This window comes from Perca fluviatilis, chromosome 13 (genome assembly GCF_010015445.1).
Source record: "Perca fluviatilis chromosome 13, GENO_Pfluv_1.0, whole genome shotgun sequence".
NCBI lineage: Eukaryota > Metazoa > Chordata > Actinopteri > Perciformes > Percidae > Perca > Perca fluviatilis.
The window spans coordinates 7,931,880-7,957,068 of record NC_053124.1 but is presented as its reverse complement, the minus strand read 5'-3'; the positions used below and the strand labels follow the sequence as shown (position 1 = coordinate 7,957,068).

Genomic DNA, 25,189 nt, shown 5'->3' with positions numbered 1-25,189 from the left:
CAGCTTGGAATATATGAAAAAAGAAAAAAAAATGGCAGAGGACTAGGTATGCGCTCCACTTGGTAGATGACTAGTTCAAGCGCTGAACTTAAAAATCACAGCTGCATTTAAAGGAACATATCAGTGTGTTTTGCCACAATCATCGTCAGTTTTTCCGACTTAAGGAATAGTTTGACATTTTGGGAAATACGTTTATTTGCCTTCTTGCTCAAAGTTAGAGGACAAGATCAATGTCTGTAAAATAAATATGAAGCTATCACTAACAGACTGTTAGCTTAGGATAAAGATAAGCAGACTTAAACAGCTAGCTTGTCGTTTTTACACTTCAAATTTTCTTTGCGCACCAAGTCTGTATTTTTCGTCCGAAATTATCGCACATTTCAAAATAAGTATAACCTCAAATTGTCTCAATCATATTCACACACTGACTAAGAAACTTTACATTTTCTGTGTTTTGTCTCATTCTTTAAAAGCCTTTAGAGAGTTATTTGACCACTCAGAGCCACCGTACATGCAAATGTCATCATCCAAAGTGACATCTGATAAGCTGATTCACTTCGTCTCCCAGCACGAAGCACTTCACGACAAACAAAGTAAAAAAAATACAGAAATGTGGAATTTAAACACAGATTGTGTCAGGTGATTGAAGAACAGCTTGGAATCGGGGATGATAGGCACTGATTGCAAAACAAAGGATGTTCCAAAGATTAGACAGTAGTGATTGTGCTCTAGGCAGCTACAGCTACACAATAGCTTCTGGCTAATGCCATTCATTCATTAGCCCCGTTTAAGACTAGCGCTATCCAAGTGAAGAAGTGAGAGGAAAATGGGACTTTGGGACCAACTTTGACAAAAAGGACTGGAACTTGGTATTCAGTGTGATTGATTACACAAGTCAAGCAGGTTTGAAGGGTCTAGAATTAGATTTCCATATTATATGGAAATGGGTAGACGTCAATGGCTGCCTGGAACCGTGGACAAAATGCATCTAAAACACAGCAGCTTGGTTTTGCAAGTATATTGTTTTTTTTTTTAAATAATGGCAGCATAAAACAAGACAGAAAAGTAGCACTTTCCAAGTCATGAATAAAACCAATTTGGTTTCCAATCACATAGAAATGGAGGAAATTATGAGTGGAAACTGTCTAAATCTTTGCATTTGAAAACATTTTCACTTCATGTAACCATGCTGAATGTGGGAGAGTAGGAAATGCTTTGAAAAACAAAGAGCTGACTTTGTGGTGTATTGCCAGCACTACATGTTGCCGTTAGAAAACCAGCAGTTTGCACATACCTGGAACCTCTTCAAGACCATAACTGGTGCTGTTGGGCTTAAACCGATCAGGTTGAACCTTCATGTTTGGACACAGGACATCTGAGAAGAGAGGATAATAGTTTAGTTTGACATGCTGTAAATCAGGATATGATGATCTTTTGGGAGCACAGGGTAGGCAAAGAACTGTTCAAACATTTTTATTGGTAACCTGACTGTTAGAAATCATGTGTTTTCTGTGTTTTTAATGTGTATTCTGAAACTTTAAGAAAGGTCTAATCTATATATTGTTTAGGTGCCGCTGGAAATTCCGCCGGATGTCCGTCACCTTCCTCTTTCTTTGTGTTGGCATTCTAAGCTCCGGTCAATTTATGAGGACTATGGTCCTCAGATCTCTGCAGGGTAAATCCAGACAGCTAGCTAGACTATCTGTCCAATCTGAGTTTTCTGTTGGACGACTAAAACAACCTTTGAATGTACACGTTCCACTAAAACAAGTTCTTCCCTAGGCTATTTTTCAGCGGCACTGTTGCTCTGTCTGGCGCTTAGTGCCACCCAAGATGATTGTGATTGGTTTAAAGAAATGCCAATAAACCAGAGCACGTTTTTCTCCCATCCCGGAATGCTGTGTGGACTAGCTAGACCCTCCTCCGCAGCGGTGTGGTGGAAGGTCTGGCAATGCGAGACTATTGGTAACCCCACTGTTAGAAATCATGTGTTGTTTTATGACAATAAGCAATCATTCTGAAATCTGATGAAGGTTCAGATGAAAAAGGTGTGAATTGTTGGATTGATTTAGGAAATGGTGATCTCATTGTAACACAGCCTTTGGACTGATGTTTGATCTGAAGAGCACCGGCGCAGACAGACTGCCCTCCATCTCTCCTGACTGATGTCTGGGGAGTGGAGTGTGTGGCTCTACAAGAGCAGGAGGCACCGCCACAGGCCCAAAGAGCAGTAACAGTTTTATATTTCCACACCCATTCATGGTGTTGACAGTGAGAAAGGCAACACCGCCAGGTTGAGTTTTTATTGACAGGAGGGCTATTTTCTATTTGTGTCAAGATGTCAGTTTCACTACTGAAGAATGCAGATATGGATCCTTTTTAGTTTATTAGATGTAAACATTAGAGTTGAGATTAAAAGGGTCAGTTCACCTAAATTACCAAAAACAAACATATTTTGTCACGTGGAAGTGGTGAGTCAAGGTTGCTGTCGAAATCTTTGGCGCCTTAGCAGCATGGCTGTAGGGAATGGCAATGCTGGTGGTCCCCACTCTTGTCCAGACTGAAATATCTCAACAACTATTGGATAGATGGCCAAGAAATTTGCTACGGACATCCATATCCACCTTGGGCTGAATTTTAATGACTTTTGCTTTTTATCTAGCCCCATCATCAGGTCAAAAATTCACTTTACCCAATACATTGTTTTATGACCAAATACCTGCAAAACCAAGTTCTCACTCCCAGCTATTGGTCAGTGACCCTCAGCGTCTGATACCAAGGCACAAAGCTCCATCTCTCAATGCAAATCAAACCAGCTATTAGGCTAACTGAAATAAAACCATGCCAATCTGTAGGTATGGTGAAGGGTATGCGATGATGTGGGGGGTTATTTTAATTCCAAAGGCCAAGGGAACTTTATCAGGATGCATAGTATCCTGGATCCATGAAATAACTGGCCTTTAAAAATAAAAATCTGCCTGCCTCTATGGGAATTTAACATAGGGGTGTACTCACTTTTGTTGCCAGCGGTTTAGACATTAATGGCTGTGTGTTGAGTTATTTTGAGGGGACAGCACATTTACACTGTTATACAAGCTGTACACTTAATACTTTACATTGTAGCAAAGTGTAATTTCTTCAGTGTTGTCCCATTAAAAGATATAATGAAATATTTACTAAAATGTGAGGGGTGTACTCACTTTTGTGAGATACTGTATATATACTAACTTCAATGTTAACCCATCCGCGGCGCGGCTGGTGTGAGAAACAAAAAAATCAATGTTAAATAATCTTATTTGAAGTTAACTTACTGTATTTACGTAACGCACTTAACTAACATAACGTACATATGTTATGTAGCCAACAGACTTATTTAAACCCAAACCACAATCTTTGCCTAAACCTAACCAAGTAGTTATGTTTGAATCCAATGTTAACCATGTGTTGAATCGGACTAACCCGCACGTTGAAAATTGGGTACCCAGAACGTTTAACACTGACGCCAAAGGGTCCTGACCAAGCAGCCATATATGACGAGTTGGGAGTGAGAATGTGTTGAGGAAATTTAATGATATTCCTATCAGCCTCAGTGGTCTAATGTGTTTATTGCCTCTTACCAACTGCTAGCATGCTAACACGCTAAACTAAGAAGGTGAACATTAGACAGTACCTGCCACATCAGCATGTTAGCATTGTGATTGTAGCATTAAAGGTCAAATGTGTGGAAATTACTCCCATCTAGCGTTGAGATCATATATCGCAATCAACTCTCTCACACCACGCAGTTCAAAGTACGTATTACAGCTACGATAGCCTTCACGCTTCAAAAACCCGGTCTCTTGCGCTTTTCAATATCCTTTTTCTTTTTCTGGGCGAAGAAGAAGACTCCTGTTCCTGAAATTTAGATTTTGAATACGTGTGGTCCTCCATGTTTCCTTCTTCTAACTTGCCGGGGCCGGGAAGCTACGATACCCATTAGCAGCATTAGCAGCACCTGTTAGTTTATCATGTGACAGCGAAAACACAAAAGGCGGAGCAGCATGTCCTGTATGTCCCTTACCGGCTAACGTATTTCAAGATGGCACATGAATATGGAGCGTCTACCCCAGTTGATGTGAATGCAAATGTAAAATTTCAAGCCAATAGGAATACTTGGAATTGATGGTGGAGGTAAATATTCATGAAAAAGGACAAGTTTGTGAACGGGCAACACAGATTTTGATAATGAACAACTAAACACGTTACACACTGGACCTTTAAGCTCAATGCATTGCTGTGCCTTACAGAGCTGCTAGCATGGCTATAGACCTTTAGCTGTGTCTAAATGTAGTTTATCAATGTGAGCACAATCAACTCAATTTCTATTACCTACATTGCATTTGAGTTTTGTATGAAATCTGGTAAATAAAAACCAAAACTATCTGCATGTCTAGATACCACAAGAGGCAAGAGAAAGGACACGTTTTTTTGTCATTTGGGTGACCCAACCCTTTACAGCTGCATTAGGTAACACTTTTATGTCCGAATATATTCCACTCTTCAATCTAAATTAAGTAGCAGGGCTGCAACACAGAAAAAAGTCCCATCCCCACTAACTAAATCTCAGATCTATCGAGACAAATCTCATCAGTGTTTGAGAATAACTTTGATCTGCTCGCCTGCATTCATTTTACAACTGACAAGGTGAATTTGAATAGAAGCTCCTCACCCCATCCCACATGGGAAGATACATTTTCACATTGTTGATGAGGTACGACAGCAAATCAGGATCCTGTCGTCAGTTTGTAATCAATCTGTTCAGAGGAACTTCTCATTAAACCTAGTATCAGCCCAACAATTTGTCTGTGTCGTGACTGTCAGCCCTAAATAATATCTGTGGCCCAAAATATCACAGTGAGACACTCCAACTTCCCTAACAGATCAAGTATGTGTCAAACAGCTACTATCTGACCCTGCAATTTGCTTAACTCACAGCTATAAAAAATCATCCTGTCGGAGTGGATTTTTAACCTTTGTGGAGTCCATCATGAGGACGGCTTGGCTTGTTTTTCTGCTCCATTCAAAGCCCAGATCATACCTAATAAGAAAATCCAAGTAGCTCATTTAACTGTCAGCACTTGCATTCTTGTTATTAATACTACAAGTGGTGTTATCTCCATTTGACATGATTTATTTCTAATTCCGGCTGTAAAGTTTGTCCTTGTTTGTGTCCGTCTTCAGTTTGTTTAGCAGTGAAATTAAAGGAGTCTTGTTTTTCTCGTCTGTCTGTCTGTAAAAGTCTTTTTGAAAGTGATAATTGAAGATCGCAGTAAAAAGATACTTGGTTTTTATTGTTTATAAAGCCAGCAAGTCTACCAAAGAGTACCAATCTGTGAATGAATGGAAGTGCGTCACTCTTTTTGAAAGGCGGTGTTGTCGCACAGCCCTGACACTTACGTAGCATGCTAGATAGCTGAGCTACTCCCTGCACTGGCCCTAGAGCTATAATTTAGGGATCCTGCTGTGAGTTAAAATGGAAGCAATGTCAAACCTGACTTTGGAAATTAATGTCTCAGACAGGTTCACAGTATCAGCACAAGCTTGAGCAGTAACAACCACCATTTAATTTGCAGTCAGGATCTGATAAATTTTTAATTCTTACTATTACCCACATTACCTAGTCATCATTGTGGCTGTTACATTTTTTTAAAACACACTGCAGGTGTTAGAAAAGAGCTTTAATATTAGAGTTCTCTGTCACTGGGATCATGTAAATTCAGGTGTATGATCCTTTGCGTTGGAAAGCGAGGCCACACACACATGCTCTAATGAATCGGTGCAGCACATAATAAGTAGTGTCCATTTTAAACCTATAGATTAAAAGGGGGACGCTAGAGAAGCTGCACTTGACCCACTTGAAACATTAGAGCTATAATTTTCTGGGTGAAAATAACATCGCATTGCTCTGTGAGCCAGTCGTGCTGACCACTGATATACTTAGAGACTCACTCTGGATGATTTGAGAGATTACAGAAAGAAAACAATGGGACTTTCTGTCTGCGTAAATTTAGCCTTCGGTTAGTTCCACAGCGCTCTAAACTTGCATGCACGGCATACTTTACAACATACAACCTACATTACTAGTTGACAGATTGAAAATATATGGAGTCAAGGAGCAAGTTCAAAGGTCAGTGGCTTTAAAATGAAGCCCCATGCTTCCCCTTGCACCAGTATCACTCTGAAAGACGATATGAGCAAGTTATTCTCTTGATCGTTTTCGTATGAAAGCGTACGGAAACTTATGCACAACAGTTAAGTTTAGCGGTCTGTAAAGTTAAATTTAGCCGATAAGAGGTGACCATGAGCCGGGTACAGGGTTAGGGGTTACCGTGAGGGGGGCAGTCGTGACAGCGGCTGTTGCAGTTATGTTTAACCGACAAAAGGTGAGTGTCATGCAGCAACGCCACCAAAACGACTAGTTAAGATTAGAAAAAAAGTTTGCGGTTTGGGTTAAAACACTGGTTCCCTTTAAGTAATACTCCCGGGACACAAACACCCGTTTCCCCTTAACTTCTTCCGGAGCACGAACTCTACCACCCCACTTGAAAGCCCTGAGTTTCCGCAGATCTTCGCGGTCTCATACAGCAGCAGTGAATGGTGCAAACAGCAACAAAACACATTCTCACTCCCATCGCGTGAAATACGGACGATTGGTCAAGTGTCTTTGGCGTTATTATTGGCGCTAAAAGTCTTCTTTAGCGTCATATCGAAATGCGCTTTATCTAAACGCGCTGGGTCGGGACTATTGTCGTCACTTTCGACGCAGTTAGGTTTAGGAAAAGATCGTGGGTGGGCTTATAAAAGGTACGATCACGTGACACGTGGAACAACAAAAGGGACAGTTGGGTTTTATTCAGGAAAAGAAGAACTGGACAGTTGCTTTTTGGAAAAGAAGAACCCGACAGTTGGGTTTAGGAACAAAAGAACCCGACAGTTGGGTTTTGGACAACATCGTGGGTGGGGTTATAAAATTAACGTTTCTGTGACACGAACCCCATTCTCCGGGGTGAAAGTCCTGTGTTGTTTGACCCATCCACCACCCCAACCTCCCTCCCCATGTGGAATTTTGGCCTTTCATACTACTCGCTACCGTTGTCGCTCTTAATCCTACGTCATCTTCGCATGCCGCGGAGCTGCTGCTCTGCCCGGTGCGTTCCATTCACACGCTGAGGGGTGATTATTGCGTCGTATCTGACGCTGAGAGCCACTGACCAAGCGTCCGCATTTTACGAGTTCGGAGCGAGAACGGGTTGGCAATAAACACGAAATACATATGAATTACAGTGCATTACTTTTCGTAGCTACATGTACGAATGGTTCATGAGAACAGTCTAAAACGAAAGAATGAAAAGGTGTTTATCTGAATCAGCACTTCCTTCAGAGGAAGTTTGCCATGTCAAACATGACAATTTAGAGCCAGATTACTGTGAGAGTTGAGAGTTGAGAGTTTGACTATGCTCATCTGTGTGCTAAACCATGTAATCATGTCTTTTTCCGTTTTTGCGTTGACTCTTTGCGGCTAAGACTTATGGCATCCTTTCCTTTCCTGTCTGGCTAATTTTAGGCAGGAATTTGTGTTGGAGTGCAAAGCATCCATCTTCTGCATCAAAACACTCACATGCAGATTTAGTTCTCCATTTCTCCTCACAGCTAACATAAAGCTGTATTTTTTTTAGGGCTATTTTTGGCTAAGGGGGTATTTTTTTTTTTTTTTTGATGATTGAGTCTTTTCCGCATAGCGCTTAAAAGGCTAAAATAAGAGTCTAAGATGATTAACTGCACGTTCAGGGTGAGGCAAGCTCTTCAGAGCGAGGCTTCAAACAGAAGCCATGTGGCATGCAGTGTGAGCAATGTGTTGGCACTGGGCCCGACGGCTGACTTACTCTCGCACAGCCTCCTCCGCAGCCTGCCTCTGATCTTGTCAATGGCGTTGAAGTCGGTCACGTGGAAGACGTGGGCATTCTTTGGCTCGGCGGCGATCTCCTCCAGCTCCACCTTCAGCGCCTCCCCGATGCCCACAGCGAACATCCTGATGCCAGCTTTGGCGGCCTCCTTCGAGGGCTCCAGAACATAATCCTGGCTTCGGCCGTCTGTGAGAAGGATGGCCACCCTCTGAATGCCTCTGGCTGCGGGCCTGGCTCCGTTCCGCTCCGTGAAGATGTTGGCGGTGGTGTAGCTGATAGCATCCCCGGTCATTGTATTCCCCCCCAGGTAGCGTATGTTACGGGCAGCTCGCTTAACATCTTCCAGGGTCCTGTGTCTACCCAGGGTGAACTCCGTGGTGGGTCTGTCGCTGTAGCGAACCACGGCTACTCTCGTCTTGTCTGGCGCCACGTCGAACGACTCGACAATGTTGGCCACCCATTGCCTGATCTTCTCGAAATTCTCTTTTCCAACGCTGGATGAGGTATCCAGGATGAACGCCAAGTCATAGTGGACATTTTTACATCCTGTCAGAAGTAAATGCGGGAGGACTCAGTCACATACAGTAAATATAAGCTCTGCATCCGAAAATGTTCAATCTTAATGGTCTTACCTGCCCTCTGTGCTTCCACTCCCTCGCCAGAAAGAGTCAAGGCCAGGATGACCAAGACCAGGGTGATCCTAAATCCCAGTCGTAATTCCATCTCGGCCTTGGTTTTGGGTCTGTTTTGTTTAGCTTATTACCACCATCAAGCTGTCCAGTCTGTGGAAAGGTCAGTGGAAACATCAACAATACAATGACATGGCCTCCAGCAGACACTCCAGTCAGTCACTTTGTAAATGTCTGGAAAAATGCTTAAAAAATTAAAAATGGTAATATTATTATTATTAAAAAATGTACAACAAAACTATAGGATATTTTAGAATCTTAATCCCTTTTGCCAAGCTGTCCCCTGGCAAACAGGATTTGTGCTCATGTCTCTCCAACAGCGAAACCAAAGTGGATGAAGCACTTCCTGTAGTTCAGGTAGATTGCAGGTGGGGCGGGGGGAGGTGGGGGGTGGGGGGGGCTGCTGCCACATCTCCATATTGACAAGAGACTGGTGGCATGCTGATTTCAGATTGCTTTTGGCACTTTATGTGTAAAACAAACTGGGGCTTCAACAAGGAAACAATTCTCTGTCTCACCCCCCGCCTAGTGTCCAGTATGTCTATTGTCCCCTGTTTAAATTTCTTTCTGGTATGGAAGCTGGCAGGAAATGTTTTCCATTCTCTGGATGTGATAATTGAAGCCTTAGACTGAAATACACATCTCTGTACAGCAGCAAGCGAACACTTCTGCCAGAGAAAACTGGACTCACCAAAGACTGTTGGAAGTTGCTGCCCAACTTTTTTTTATTTATTTATTTAATTTCTTTTTTACCATCTCCAACCACAAGACAGTGAAAGTTAAAAGTGTGCTGATGTTGCACTGAATGCTTTCTCCAGACCTTAACGTTTGAAATGCAGGTATCTCTAGTTGTCATTTGAAGCTGAGATAAATTTGATAATCACTTGTTTATTTATTTATTTATATAGTTATTTATTCTCTCGGTTTTGTTTTTTCGTTATTAACTTATTTTTTTATTATAAATTTTTTAACTTCTGAATACAGTGGTGCTCATAACTTTATGAATCCATGCTAAAGTTGACTAAAAATAGGAATAAAAATATAATCTTTTAGAAATTGATCTTAATGCCTTAATTAAAAAAAAATAGGAAAAATCCAACCTTTAAGGACACCAATCTTCTTTGTGAATGGATAATGTATCGTAAATAAATAAATGTTCTTCCTTAAAATACAGGGGGCATAAGTGAGTACACCCCTATGTTAAATTCCCATAGAGGCAGGCAAATTTTTATTTTTAAAGGCCAGTTATTTCATGGATCCAGGATACTATGCATCCTGATAAAGTTCCCTTGGCCTTTGGAATTAAAATAGCCCCACATCATCACATACCCTTCACCATACCTACAGATTGGCATGGTTTTATTTCAGTTAACCTAATAGCTGGTATGATTTGCATTGAGAGATGATTTTATGGAAAGTACCCTATGCCAATCTCTAGGCATGGTGAAGGGTATGTGATGATAAGGCGCTATTTTAATTCCAAAGGCCAAGGGAACTTTATCAGGATGCATAGTATCCTGGATCCATGAAATAACTGGTCTTTAAAAATAAACATCCGCCTGCCTCTATGGGAATTTAACATAGAGGTGTCTATATTTGTGCCCCCTGTATTTTAAGGAAGAACATTTATTTATTTACAATACAATTTTCATTCACAAAGAAAATTGGTGTCCTAAAAGGTTGGATTTTTTTAATTAAGGCATTAAGATCAATTTCCAAAAGACTATTTTTTTCTTCCTCTTTTTAGTCAACTTTAGCATGGGTTCATAAACTTATGCGCACCACTGTACATTTATACTTTTCATACTGAAATACTTTAATACGTTTATAATTTTTGAGAAAATTATAGAAAAAAATATGCTACTTAGTAAGACACTTGGTAAGTAACTTTAAATATTTGAATGAGTTTACAAAAGAATTATGACAGGAAACTTGTTAAATAACTAAGGGTTGGGATTAAGTATATACTTCTTCCCACTCCTTTTGGGACATGTTTGTTATTCATGTATCTCTATGCTTTCTATTTTGTGTAAAATTCTTATTTTCGGTATGACCTTTTTCTGTTTTCTTTTACATGTTCAAAATAAATTTCAATCAATCCATCAATCAAATAAACTTTTATCCACCAGCATGCTGCAAAATGCCGATGAGCCTATCTCTGTTAGATTCATGTCTGCGGCTGTTGTGCCTGGGTGCAAGAGCGTAGCGGACACAGGGTAAGGGGGGGACATGCCCCCCGCACTTTCCATGTTGGTGCCCTCTGTCCCCCACACTTACAACACTTCCGAGTTGATTTGAACGCATCATAAGTAGGCAACGTGCACATTACTCAGTGTATATGATGGAATAGTGGCATTAGTATGTGCCAGAGGACACCAAATTTGGGCTATTGTGGCCAAAAAAGTCTCCGGGCCCCCAATCCCCCCCCCTACACTAAAGCAGTAAAACGGTTTATGGAAATTGTCAGTTTTTCCATCAATCGTGAATGAAATCTAGGCTACTCGGGATTAGGAGAGACAAATGGGAGAGGATCTTTCATTAAAAATCCTCCTCTTTTTTTGCAGCTCCCCTGCCTCGCCTGGCACTTACAGATATATATATATATATATATATATATATATATATATATATATATATATATATATATATATATATATATATATAAACACAAAACTATTCTTGCTCTTACTGTACACCAGTGGTTGCGATGCCTGCCTTCCGGGCCGATGTGTGACTGACTGTAGCCATAACATGGACCCTCCCCGACTGGGGGAGTGTGCCGTTGCGGGGGGTGGTCACTGGGGGGGGTCACTGGGGGGGGTTGAGGAAAGTCTGAGTTATGCACATCTTGGAAAGCAATAATACCAGTCCCGTGTGTTTTCCCTAAAAGTTCTTCCTCCATCCTTCACCGCCCTTTCTGTGCTCTCTGACATTTCCATTGAATTAGTCTGTTAATGTATTTGTTTTCTGGAGCCGAGTGGCATCCAAAGCTACAGGCTGTTGTGGAGAATGTGCTTAATGGAATTGGGGAAATACGTTCATTCGGTTTCTTGTCTTGTTGAGCGCTGGGTGAGAGGATTGATGCTACTCGCGCGTCGTGAGAACGGTGTTGATCTCCTCATCTAACTCTCGGCAAGAAAGCTAATACGTGGATTTTCCCAGAAGTCAAGCTAATCCTATAATGGGGGTATATTAAATAATATGTATTAGAGCTAAGCAGCTGTGTGATCCAATTGCACTGTGCTGTGTCAATAATCTTCATTTAGCCAGACCCTCCTCCGCAGCGCAGTGGAGGAAGGTCTGGCAATGGAGGACTCTTATGTCATTAACTGATTACTGAGTATTTTTTCCCGTTTTAAACGTTAATATCTAGCTCACCCAGTAAGAGCGTGCGCCCCATGTAGGCTGAGTCCTTTGCAGCGGTGCGGGTTCGAATCCGACCTGCTGCCCTTTGCTGTGTGTCCTCCCCCATCCCCCTTTCCTGTCTATCCACTGTCGCTATCTAATAAAAGGGAAAAAGCCCCAAATAATAATCTTTAAAAGTTGAAGTATGTGGAGGCAATGCATGTCATAATTATCGTGAGTGTATGCTCGTATGATTTGGAAATAGAAAGTGATTTGAGGCCGGAAATGATTCCAGGAAATGGTCCATTTAATAACAGCAACCTGTTGACCGTGGCCTTGCCAATTTCAAGCCTGCGAAATAGAGAGTGCATTATTTACTGTGGGTGAAGCAAAGTGCTTTGGCCTCCACGTACAACTTTCCTTATCTGATTCTTCCATTGGGCTATTCCTGCTTCTTGGTTTCACTGGTGCCATTAATGAGCAGAGTAGGCGCGCTAGCTGAATCACTTTAATTGCGCCCATTTAAAATTCAGCCCAGGGAGGCGTCAACGATAAAGAAAGTCTCGGCCGCCGCAATGAGAGCAGCTGAACATGATTTGGATCCATGCTCCTAACCTCTCTTCACCCAAAACTTCTGCAACAAGTCCAACAAGTTCTGATTTGTCTCTCTTTAATTCCCTGATTACATTTGAATATACGCGCTGTGTCTCTCTCCCAGTGCTGCGTTAAATCAATCTGCACTTTTACAAGCAGATACAGTATCCGAGGGGAAGCTGAAAACAAGCTGCTTTGCCTCAGTCAGCATCTGAACCTGAGGCCAGGTTCCGTACAAACTGGGGCTCTGTATCGTCCCGCCTGTTTCCACTTCCTCTCTCAATGGCAGACCTGGGACTGCGATGTAGATGTCTATAACAGAAGCACCACGTTGGTCATTCACAGAATGTAAAAAACAGAAACTGTTTTTTTTTCTTCTTCTTTTTCTTCCATGTGCAACCCAAGAAGAAGAGGGAGGGGGGGGGGGAAGCGTGTCCTCTGATAGAGCATCTGAACAGCATGTGGATACAAAAATAACCTTCTGCCAACAATTCAAAAGTGTATTTTAGAGTCGTTTTTTAGGGGAAGACGGCAGCGACAAATGGATGATTTTATGATGGAGCTGGGTTAAAGTAATCCATTCTCCAATCGATCTTTGTTTATGTAATCTAATATCAAATCATAAAATCCAGAATTCGATCTCTTAATGTATGCCTTTTCACCATGGATGTATGAGTAAAAAGTACTTTTGGGGGTCAATTCTTAAAGTAAACATCAACCTGGTGCATCATAAAACATATTAGAGGATTGCATCTTGCTTGTACAATTGACAGTTACAAGTTCTCTAAGAAATCTCTTTTATATCCAAGCAAAATTGGTATTGTAACTGAAATTTCCCTAACCTAATTGATATAGAATCGGGAAAAAAAATCTAATCAAATCGGGAACTTGTGAATCCTAATTAGGGCTGTATTATATGAGGAAAACATCTAATTGCAATTATTTTGACTGATATTGCGATATGATTCAAGGCAATGATCATGTTTGTGTCATTATTCTCATTTTCATTGACTAATGTTAAATCTTTAAAGAATTAACAGTGTGATTTTCGCAAGGATCTGTTTTCTGTTGTCTGTAGGAATAGGATTTGTAGGCTGGGAGTTCTCTGCAGCACCACAATACTTCATTCAGAATGGTATGACACATATTTTGCCTTTAAAAAATATTGCGCCCCTATATTTCACCAGTCCATATTACGATTTCGGTAAAATTGAGACTAACTGTGCAGCCCTAATCGTAATCGGAAATCATTGGGCGATACCCAGCCCTACTTTATGATGCTCGTTTCTTTCTTACCTGGCCTGTCACTTGTTAGTCAGCTTCACTGAGGTGTGTCTCTCTCTCTCTCTCTCTCTCTCTCTGCCTCCAGCAGTCACACCCTGAATCAGCACCGGGGCAGCATCATTATCTGTTGACAATAATCCAAAAATATCTCCCCTGCACACGCCAAAAAAAATAAAAAAATAAAATAAAATCAAGATGAGATAACCATATCATCCAGGGTGACAATCCAGTGTACGGTGTTGTTGAACAGTGAGAGTTGAGGTGAGCTCCAGAAACGTTGTGGATGGGTTTTGGACAGTGTGGGAGGGAACTGCCAGAGGGGAAAGTGTAGGGTTTCACCGGTGGTGGGGGGTTGGGTGGGGGTGGGGGGTGGTGGTGGAGATGAAGTGGCTTGTAGTGTTCTTGACTGGGCTGCGCTCGCACATAAAAAAAAAAGGGCAGAGAGGCGCAGCCAATTATAGACACAAACTTTCCGGATATTTTTGTCCTTTATTTTCCCCTCTCTCCTTTCTGGCTGCACCCATGTGAAGTGTTGCCCTCAAAGAAAGAAAGAAAGAAAAAAAGAAAAAAGGCACGGCTTCTTGGCAACCGCCTCAACTGTCCGGCCTTTGCCACGGTGATAGCCACAGCGGAGCCGCCCTGAGGGCTGGTGGTAGTGGGCCGGGCCGCGTTTGGCTTCAACCAGCCGCACACTTGTGGACAAGGGCTGTATTTAAGTCGGGGAAATGATTACAGAACACTGGTGCTTGCAGCTTTGTGTTCAATGTCTGTCCTTGCACTGACTTACAGTACAGCTCTGTGATCTATATTACTTGCTGTTATGACAACTTTACAATCCTGCCACACCGCACATCTTTCTTCTTTCTTTTTTACAACGTACGAAATGTATATATATAAATTCTTTCTTTGCCTCAGTAGTTTCTGTTGCTCTTAGTTCATCTTAATCTTATTATTATATATTTGACTTTCCCCCATTACTTCAATTCTACTTGGTTTTCCTGTGGCAAACGTTGTGCTTTTTTTTTTGCGATACCCTAATTTCCCCAGAGGTGATGAAAGTTTTAGTCTCTAATTTCCACTTTGTATGTGATTATTTATGTAGGCTACAACAAGCAAACACACACACACACACACACACACACACACACACACACACACACAGAAAAGCACACAGTGCCAACAACTGGAAATAAATGGATGCGTGGTCACAAATCTAACTTATCTTCGTCGATAGAAAGTTTTGATTTTCAGTTTTCCTAACCTTGCAGATCTAAGCGTGTTTTTTTTTTATTTGGTGTACACATTTAGAGGATGGCTGTGATTTACATTTGCAGTGTACACTGATGTCCTTCTCGTGTGTGGTCACGCTCCCTGGCAGGAGAGGAAGCTGCAGTGTCTGGCAGCGTTGTCTAAAGTCCTCCGCATTACAAGCCCCACGCTGGCAGCTCTCTCGCTCGAAATTTCTCTTCTTTTAGAGTGCTCCAACAGCTGCCGCCGCATGCTTCTGCTGCACTCGAAAAAATACAAACATCCATATCTGCCGTGGAGCTGCTGAGGCACCAAAAATGTTCGAAAAAAACACAGTGTCAATATTTGAATGTCATGGACAACAAACAAGTTAGCCATTACGTCCAGGCATATTTGCAGTGCCTCTGTAGCCAAGGAGAGGGAGCGCAGGCCAGGCTATGTATAGGCTCCGCCGCGTGAAGTGGATGGGAAGTGGGCTGATGATTCGGGGCAGATGCACGTTCTGAGTGATGGTGTCAGTCTAAGCAACCGTCTGTCGCCTCACGCGAACGGGTCTAAAGAGGTGACCAGCTTGGAGGGTGAGCGAGAGGCTGCGGGCGGCACGTAGTGTCGGAGAAAGCCATCTGTCATCCGATTTGACGGCCAGCTTCCAAGCTCCCACGTCAGGAAGAGGCCCTCCAAAATATGTTTGAAACATTCATGAGTGAATTAGCGTTGAAACAGATTAAACCCTTCTTCTTTTTTTTAAAGGCTAGAGTTTATTATGCTGCGTTCCAGGCAACCCGTAACTCGTGTTTTCACAACCTTCTACCAGTGAAAGTGCCCTGGAACGGCAGTCAAACCCGTAACATACTACCCGTGAACTCGTACCAGATCGTTGTACTCCCAGTTACAGTTCTTGACGTCACACACACATAAACAACAATGGCGACCTCGTTGATGCTGTACAGACGCCGTTTATTAACAGTGATAAGTAGAAATTAATAGACATAAATAGGCAATGTAAAGTAATGGTGCGTTCTTTTTGTCTTGTAATCGCGACTAGTAGCTCGAGCGTAACGTCACATCCGTGTCGAAAAACGAATAACCGGGGGTTGTTGCATTCTTTTTGTCACACAATACTACGAGTCGGAGAAAAGATGGATTTTTGTAACATTTTTAGTAACATTTAGGATTCTATTCACCCAGTTATTGACATATTACACACATATATTTCACAGTTTGATACATGAAAATTACGTTTTGATTAACGTTAACGTTAGGCTACTGCCTCTGCTTTCTGCTCAAGACTCGGCTTAAAGCCATTGTTGTCATATAGCATCCGAGCGTCTCTAGCCAATTTCAGCTGCACAAGCTACAAAATAACTAATTAGGCGGTATTTAACTCCTAATAAGACTGTAGCGACATGCCTATAGGTAGCAGTATACAGCGCTATGTGTACGACTTCTTCATTTGGTTACAACAAAGAAAAAAGTGCTTAAAATTGTAGATAACCACAATGTTTACTACGTGTGATGCACGACGTAGCCATCTTTGAAAGTGAGCTCGGGGTCCTCTGAGTTCAGACAACTTGACGAGTCGTAAATACGACCTCGGGGGCGTTCTTTTTGCAACTTCTGGGTCGTAACTCCGGAAAACAACTCGTAAAACGACTTCGGTGGACAAAAAGAACGCACCAATACTACCCGTGAACTCGTACCAGATCGTTGTACTCCCAGTTACAGTTTTTGACGTCACACACACATAAACAACAATGGCGACCTCGTTGATGCTGTACAGACGCCGTTTATTAACAGTGATAAGTAGAAATTAATAGACATAAATAGGCAACGTAAAGTAACCTAGATAGCTAACGTCAACGTTAGGTAGCCGCTAGGTAGAAGGGTTTGTGGTGACTTTGCCTGGAATGCTACCAACTCGTGAGTCGTGAATTGAAGTCGTAACTTACGCGTTAAAAACTGTGTCTGGAACGCAGCATTAGGTTCAACCATTAAAGGTCCCATGACATGGTGCTCTTTGGATGCTTTTATATAGACCTTAGTGGTCCCCTAATACTGTATCTGAAGTCTCTTTCCCGAAATTCAGCCTTGGTGCAGAATTACAGCCACTAGAGCCAGTCCCACAATGAGCTTTCCTTAGGACGTGCCATTTCTGTGTCTGTAGCTATTGAGGAGGAGAGAGAGGGAGACAAGGTGGAGAGTGGGGGTGTGGCCTAGACCAACTGACACTTTTCTCGTTTGAAAGCCATGATGTCTCTCTCTCATGGGTGGGCCAAATTCTCTGGGCGGGCAAAGCAGAGAAAGGGGAGGTAACCTTGCTTGTTATGACCTCATAACAAGCAAGATTCCAGAACAGCTCATCTGAGCTTTCATTTTCTCAAAGGCAGAGCAGGATACCCAGGGCTCGGTTTACACCTATCACCATTTCAAGCCAATTGGGGACCATAGGCAGGCTGGGGGAACTCATATTAATGTTAAAAAACCTCATAAAGTGAAATTTTCATGCCATGGGACCTGCCAAGGTTAGAAAGCGAATTTCACTGAAAAGCGAAGCCAATGCGGAACCTGCATTCTATCTAATTTCCAGCAGGGGGCGACTCCACTGGTTGCAAAAAGAAGTCAGTGTCTATAGAACAAGGCCGCCCAATTTGGGGCCCGCATGCTCCTTTTGTTTTGGCCCGCCATGGCATTTGACATGCTCATGCTTATCCTCCTCTTACTTTAAAAGTGCTGTAAAATCCTAACCATAATGACTATGAAAAGAACATTTTCTGCAGCTAAAAAGTACTTAAAAGGTCCAATGTGTGGGAATGTCTCCCATCTAGCGTTGAGATCACATATCGCAATCAACTCTCTCGCACCACGCAGTTCAAAGTACGTACTACAGCTACGGTAGCCTTCACGCTCCAAAAAGCCGGTCTCTTGCTCTTTTCAATATCCTTTTTCTTTTTCTGGATGAAGAAGAAGACTCCTGTTCCTGAAATTTGGATTTTGAATACATGTGGTCCTCCATGTTTCCTTCTTCAAACTTGCCGGGGCCGGGAAGCATTAGCAGCATTAGCAGCAGCTGTGAGTTTATCATGTGGCAGCGAAACCGTGAAAGGTGGAGCAGTATGTCCTGTATGTCCCTTACGGGCTAACGTATTTCAAGATAGCGCATGAATATGGAGCGTCTACCCCAGTTCATGCGAATGCAAATGTAAAATTTTGATCCAAATGGAATACTTGGAATTGATGGTGGAGGTAAATATTCATGAAAAAGGACAAGTTTGTGAACAGGGCAACACCGATTTTGATAATGAACAACTGAACACGTTACACACTGGACTTTTAAACTAAGTTTTACGGCCTTGTAAAGAACAGTGCTGGTAAACTTCCCTATTAAATTACGTACGTATGTTTTGCCTACGAAGAATTACAAAAATGACAGTATTCTCTCTCTCTCGCTCTGAGTAAATCAGCTGGAGCCAAATGTTGAAAGACTTTTGAAAAACAAAGACAGGCTTCATGTCTCCCACTGATATTGTAAGCGCTAAATGACTGTACAAGACGTTGAAGAATGTAATACAAGGTCTGTAATATGGGAGATATATGCATATTAAAGAGCAGTGTTACTATTTCGGAATTTTATTTTAGATTTAGAATGTTAATTTTCTAGAAAATATTATACATTTTCACATAACATCTACATTTATTTTTGGCCCATGGCCTTCCATCCAGATACATTTTTGGCCCTTCATATGAAAGAATTTGGGCACCTCTGCTATAGAAGTCTATGGGGAAATGATCCTACTTCTCACTTGATTTATTACCTCATTAGCTGTAGTCCCAATGAGACAACCTGGGGGGAAAAAAAATCCTCTGCGCCACTTTCTATTATCTATCATTTCACTGTGTGGGGAATTGGCAAATTGGCGCCCCCTGCAGGTGCCCCTGCTTGCTGAGAAGGTGCCGTGCACAGAAGTTGTGTGAGAAGGGGAAGGGGGAGGGGTGCGGGGGACAGTTCAAGGATCTATCGGAGATCTACCCCAACTTTTGAAGGGGGTCTCGCCCAGGGTGTAATTCAATGTAGAACCACCACTGTCGATAAGATAAGATGGTAAGAACAAATGACATTTAACCATGTATCCAGCTAATTTAAATAGCTCGCGTTACTGTAATCTTCTGTTACTTGATTTAATATTGTATGTGACTATTTTGCAGAGCCATGGTCGCTACACCCAGAGCTTAGTGCCCCCCAAGACGATTGTGATTGGTTTAAAGAAATTCAAACAGCCCAAAGTGCTTTCTCTTCTATCCTATAGAATGTATCTGTGGTGTAGACTAAACGTCTGTTAAATAACTGATCATACCAACTCTTTTTTTTTTTCCCTCTGAGGACTTTCCGTGCAGTTTCATTATCTGGGCTCATCCATAGTGATTTAACTCTCCCTGTGATGTGCCAGGAGCCTTTGCTTTGTGCCGTGTCTGCTTCACTTAATTGAATCGGTGCATACTCTGATCAGGGGAATAGCTTTTGGAAATGGGACAATCCATAACTTAGAGCCACCTGGCATACACTTTTATGAAATGTTGCTCGTCCATTCATTTAGTTTCTATTTCGGGAACACAGGGGAAAGTCCATTAATAAACTTGAGATCAGTCTGGCTTTGTGCCAGCGATATGTTAGTGCAACACACCTCCTCAGAGATTTCACGACAATACACTATATGGGGCATTTCATTTAATAAGAGCATGCATGCAAAATATATATATATCTCAATATTACAGACTGAGCTGTGTAAATTAAACTCTTAAAAATAAGTATCTCAAATCAGCTCTGTGTGCTCATGTTGTTGTGTGTGTGTAAAGCAGTTCATAATGGCACAGCTTCAGAAAGCATTTTTTTGATTCCTACGTGTGTTTTTCACCTGCAAAGTAAATTACATTATTCGGTTTCACATCACTGGTTAGTAGACTATAAATCAGCTTCCAGACTGGGATACTGGCTCTCCTCATGACACAATAGCATCTCTGAGCATGACATCATTTCACAAAGTCCTGAGCTGCAAAAGTGAAAGATCCAATTTGATAACAGTCTGGGACTCTCCAGAGGGACTGCATGGTTGTGCTTTTTGATCAAGGCTTTTTCCTCTTTAAGCTTTAAGTATAGGGCTGGGTATTGAATTCAATACTTTTTTGGCACCAACCAAATTGCCTCCTTTGAATCAAGTAAAAAAAAAAAGCCTCGTCATTTAATACCAACTTTCAATACCTAAGAGGTAAATCTCATCAGTGTCAGTGAGCCAAAAAGCATGCAGCGTGCTTCTACCAAGATCTTATAATGCTGCTGATTGGCTGTCTAACGTTACACAAAACGCAGGAAAAACTCTACGTTAAGCACAAAATTGAATAAAAAGAGTTGTGTTGTAATGAGTAATGTTGTAATTTATTTTTGTTAAAATGGATTTCATAAAATTGGTATTGAAAAAAGTATCATTCAGGAACCGGTATCGAAGTCACGGCATTGGTAATCGGTACTGGTGTCAACACGTTTTGAATGATACCCAGCCCTACTCCATTTAGAAGCACTTGTCATCACACCGTTGAGTGCGTGTTCACCGCTTCCGCCCTCAGTTTGCTGACTGATCCTCTTGATGGCTTTTCCTGACACGTCCATGCTCCCAGGAGGCTGCAGGAGGCTCTTTGATGCCTTTTCCAGGATGCGGCAGGACTCTCGGAGCCCTCTCCCTCTCCGCCCGCTGCCCTTTGCCTTGGGCGCCTTGGGCCAGCTTGCCTTTATCTGCACATAATCCCCCTGTTGACGTGTTTGAGTTGCACTGATCCTCTGCTAGGCATTGTGCTCTCTGCAGCCTCAGCCGCCTCTTCCCCACCTCTTCCTGGAGGGTGCTGGGTTTTTGGCGTGCCACCTCTGCGGCCAGAGCTTTAACTCGGAGAGAGAGCAAAGGAGGGGCCGGCTTGCTGCACAGAGGAGCTGGCGTACCTCGACACACCACATCCTCCAGATGCCTGTATCCGTCGCGCTCTGCGGGGACGGAGCGTGTCAGCTGGGGCCGTGACGATGGGTTTTGCTTTTGGGCTTTGAGAGGCTCAGTGGAAACGGAAGGGCACACTGCAGCTTTTACCAATCTCTGCCTCGCACAGGATTTCACCTTCCGTGTACGGGGCTCGCTCACCGTCGCATCTAGCCTACAGGAAGCAGGTTTGGCTTCCTGCTGGATGAACTGAAGTTTTCGCCTCTGAGCCTCCCTCACCTCCTCTGGCAGCTCCAGCGGGGCGAGCTTCAGCGGCCGTCTGACTGGCTGACTCTGGGCCTCCCTCTCCGAGTCAGGCCTGGGCGACTCGAGCAGCAACAGGTCCAACTGTGCCGTGCCCTCCTGGGTCGGCGAGCAGGCCGTAAGCTGACCCACTGTCTCCTTCCCATGTGTCGCTGACAGACGGAGGCCAGGTGTTTTAGAATTGCGGCCGTTTTTAGCTGCCAGTCTGACGTTTTGACCGTTCAGATGCAACATGGTATTTTTAACTTGGATGGTCGACATTTCGTCTCGCTGGGGAGCCCCCTGAACAAAAGAGACATCAGCGACTCGTATCAATATCACTGAAAGAAGAACGTGGCCTCTGTTTCTGCATAGAATTCTGTTTTTTATACTGCAATACTATAAAGCATAAAGGACTCTTAGCGAGTTGAATAATGTCAGTACCACTTTCTAACAAGGCATATTCTATGAAGGGCTTCAGGACCAGGTACTGAAAAATCCCGTTATCTGTTGTTTTTTTAACTGCTCCTTTTTATAATAATTACTACTTTTAATAATTTTTATTTTATTTTAGTATTATTACTTTTAATAATAACTACTGATTTAAATTTAGAACTGCAGACTAATTAGCTTATTTAAAATTAGTGTGTCATCAAAAAATATGGGTTTCTTACTTCCTGAAAAATATTATCTGCAGTTATAAGTATGATTGTATATTGTTATCATGTGATTATGAAATAGTTATTTCCCTACAATCAGCTATCAAGTCTTTGTCAAATAATATAAATGTAAATACATTGTTAACCAATTTATTTTGGACCAAGTGCTTTGCAGCTCTTTTCTAGAACAGTGGTTCCCAACCTGGGGGTCTGCACCCCCTACAAATGGTCATGAGATGGATCTACACTTGGGTCATGAGATGATTGCCCAGGTATGCAATAATAAAAATCAAAAATTTTACTAACACTTCTTTAATCTTTTTTTTTCTTCTTCCCTACAGTAGTTTTACCACTCCAGGCTTCCAAAGGATTCAAGCGAAAGAATCTGAGAGCGGAAAATCACTTTTGGAATAAACTGCTCACAGGGGAGTCAGGAGAAAAAATAGACCCAATCACAATGTGTTTTTACAATAACTTCCAGGCAGGAAACCACTGCGTCCTGACATTCAATTCAAAGGTGCTGTAGGTAGGATTGTGAAGATCCAGGACTTAGCCAAAGAATTTGAACATCGACAACTTCTCAGTCCCTCCCCCCTTTCCGCTAAAGCCCAAAACGGTCTCCTAAGCCCCTCCCCCCACAAGGGAGAATGAATGCATGTGCATGAGCAGTGTTTGACACGCAGTTAGACACTCCCCCTGGCCCTGATTGGTGCATCTGAACAGGGAGCGGTGGATTTTTGCAAATCGCACTACAGGCTGTAGGTGGTGCCAGAGGACCCAGATTTTTTAATTTTTTTATTCCCTGCTTCATGTAGTTCTACTGGAACATAGGGGCAGTTTCAGCACATATGACAAAGTTTTTTAACTGCACTGAGCAAACATGGACGAGGAAGAACTGGATATACTCTCATCTCATTCATCTAAAATGCATGTTTGATGCTTTCATTTCTCAACACTTTCATTAACGTTAGGTTGGAGACCGACTTTCCCCATTGGGCCACAGACTAAAGAAAATGACACCACCCAAACTAGCAGTCAGTCCGGCTGTCGGTGAGATGTTGCTGTTTGTAACTGTAGATTTGGTTCATGAAAGAACGCTAGATTTGGTTTATGAAAGACGCTAGCAAGGCAACTCAGTACAGAAAATAAGCACAGCAGAAACGTCAGATAGGTCGGAGCACCATGTTTAACCATCTATTTTTAAACCTTACAGTTACAGCTGAAAATGACAACAGAAATAAACCAATTTGCCGATTTCACTTCTTATCTCCGCAAATCAAATCAATCGGCCACCTGTCTACTCAGTCGTGATTTTTCTGTTAGCGCAACGTCGCAGTGATTCGGTCTATTACTTCCTTTTAAAGGGTCACTAGCAAAGAAGTTTGGGTACCAATGTTCTAGAAGGTACACACTTGGTTGAACTAGAGCTGGGTGATATGGAGAAAATCAAATATCATGGTAATTTTGACCAAACCTCGATATCCATATTGTGGCAATATTGTAGGGTTGACTATTGGTGCTTTCACAAAATATTTACACAATGAGAGTTTTGACAAATAATCATCAGTACCATAGATAATGACTAAGTGGGTTAAGGCAAATAATAGAACAGCTAGAACAGTCTGGTAAGTTCAGAAAATGACATCACTTTACTGTGATGCAGCCTTTAAAAACAGGAAAAGACAACACTTATGTCGTATTATATATATATATATATATATATATATATATATATATATATATATATACAAACTGTAACACCGTATCTACCCTCAGATATCAATATCGAGCCCTAGGTTGAACAGTCCATTGAAGGACTGCTTGTGTTGAATTAAAGAGCTAGCATAAAAGACAAAGTTAAGTCATGCCGGACACAAGCCAAAGGGTACCAGATGCTCTCGCAAATTGCTTATTACTGTTTTAAAAAGCATTTGTAAATTATTGAATTACCATTAGTTCCTCATAAACCCTCCATATATAAAGAAATCCATGTTAGGAAGTGATACCAAAACATCTCTGAGACAGAGAATACTACAATGTGGCAATTGTTCTGACAGAACTTCTAACAGAATTTTAGAAACATAAGTGACGACTACTTACAACTAGAAAAATACAGAGGTTAGATAATACATCAATTCCTTTATCATAACCAAGCACAATGGTCATTTGTTTGCCATGTCTCATGATATAGAGTATATGCTTGAAGCAGTTGCTGTACACATTGTATTTCATGTACGTTCCCTCACTTTCCCTACGTGTCACTCAAACTAACACCAGCTGTGTCCATTGGCAGTGACAAACCAATCTCAAACTAGATAACTATTTGTTGGTGAGTTGCTACAGTATACTCACAAGTTTGGCAAACATCTCCTACTACAATCTTTCTTTTCTTCCCGGAGTTGAATGACTTCTTGCAGCTGCAGGAGAACAATCTACTTGTCCTCTGGGCTTGTTTGCTCCGTGCCACCTGAGCCAAAGGCAGTGACAGTGCACTTGGAAGAGCTTTTTAGCTGCCATAATGTAATTAAGCAGATTAGGGTCACAGAGCAATCTCTAATTATCTCCAGCTTAGTGGCAGCAAGTGTGCACACTCATGGCAAGGAAAGGCCTTTTTTTTGTTTGTTTTTTTCACCGTCCGTAGTGCAACTTTAAATATTCACATAAAAGGAATGGAAAGTTGCTGCTTGGATGATGATGGAGAAGCATTTCACTCACCACTAGATGGTGCCAGAGACCTCTTTAGCATATTAGCATCAACAGTGGAGTTTTGTGGCCTCGTCATCATTATGTGTAGAGCACAGCCACAGCCAGCTGTCAAGCTTGTCAGCATGTGGAACCCTTTGAATTGCTCATATGAGCCCAGTCTGTACGTGTGACATTTTAACATAATTTAAATAACATTATAGTGTACTCTAAGGTTTCTGTGCAGTTTCTTTTTAAGACATTCAAGCCTTCTCAAAAAAAACATAAATATAATCCTATAGGCTGTTATCCCACTATAATGGGGTTTTCAATTTAGTATGAACACTAACCTGGGGTTCTCCCAACCCCTCAAGCATCCCAAGAAAAACTTGAGTGGGCATCACATAATTGTGTTCTAATTTCCCCAAATCTTTTCACCATTCACTAGTGAATGTTTTTACCAACCACTAAATACATTACCATTGTTT

The 25,189-nt window shown here is 42.0% G+C and overlaps 2 protein-coding genes across 4 annotated transcripts in view; both read right to left on the bottom strand.

Moving 5' to 3' along the window:
• Positions 1–14,142, bottom strand: part of col22a1 (collagen, type XXII, alpha 1) — a 96,867-nt gene extending 82,725 nt beyond the window's left edge. For all 3 annotated transcript variants that reach the window (XM_039821014.1, XM_039821015.1, XM_039821016.1), the window contains exons 1-4: positions 13,868–14,142; positions 8,576–8,725; positions 7,923–8,489; positions 1,295–1,375 (exon numbers count right to left, since the gene is read on the bottom strand). In XM_039821014.1, coding sequence (XP_039676948.1) covers positions 1,295–1,375; positions 7,923–8,489; positions 8,576–8,666 — 739 coding nt within the window. In that variant the 5' untranslated portion in view covers positions 8,667–8,725; positions 13,868–14,142. The remainder of the gene's footprint in view (positions 1–1,294; positions 1,376–7,922; positions 8,490–8,575; positions 8,726–13,867) is intronic.
• Positions 14,143–20,513: 6,371 nt separating this feature from the next.
• Positions 20,514–24,499, bottom strand: LOC120570723. The gene is made up of 2 exons (XM_039819212.1): positions 24,372–24,499; positions 20,514–21,663 (listed from the first exon to the last, which is right to left on the bottom strand). The coding sequence occupies exons 1-2, from the start codon at positions 24,384–24,386 to the stop codon at positions 20,716–20,718; spliced, it is 963 nt and encodes a 320-aa protein (XP_039675146.1). The 5' UTR covers positions 24,387–24,499; the 3' UTR covers positions 20,514–20,715.
• Between the last annotated feature and the right edge of the window lie 690 nt (positions 24,500–25,189).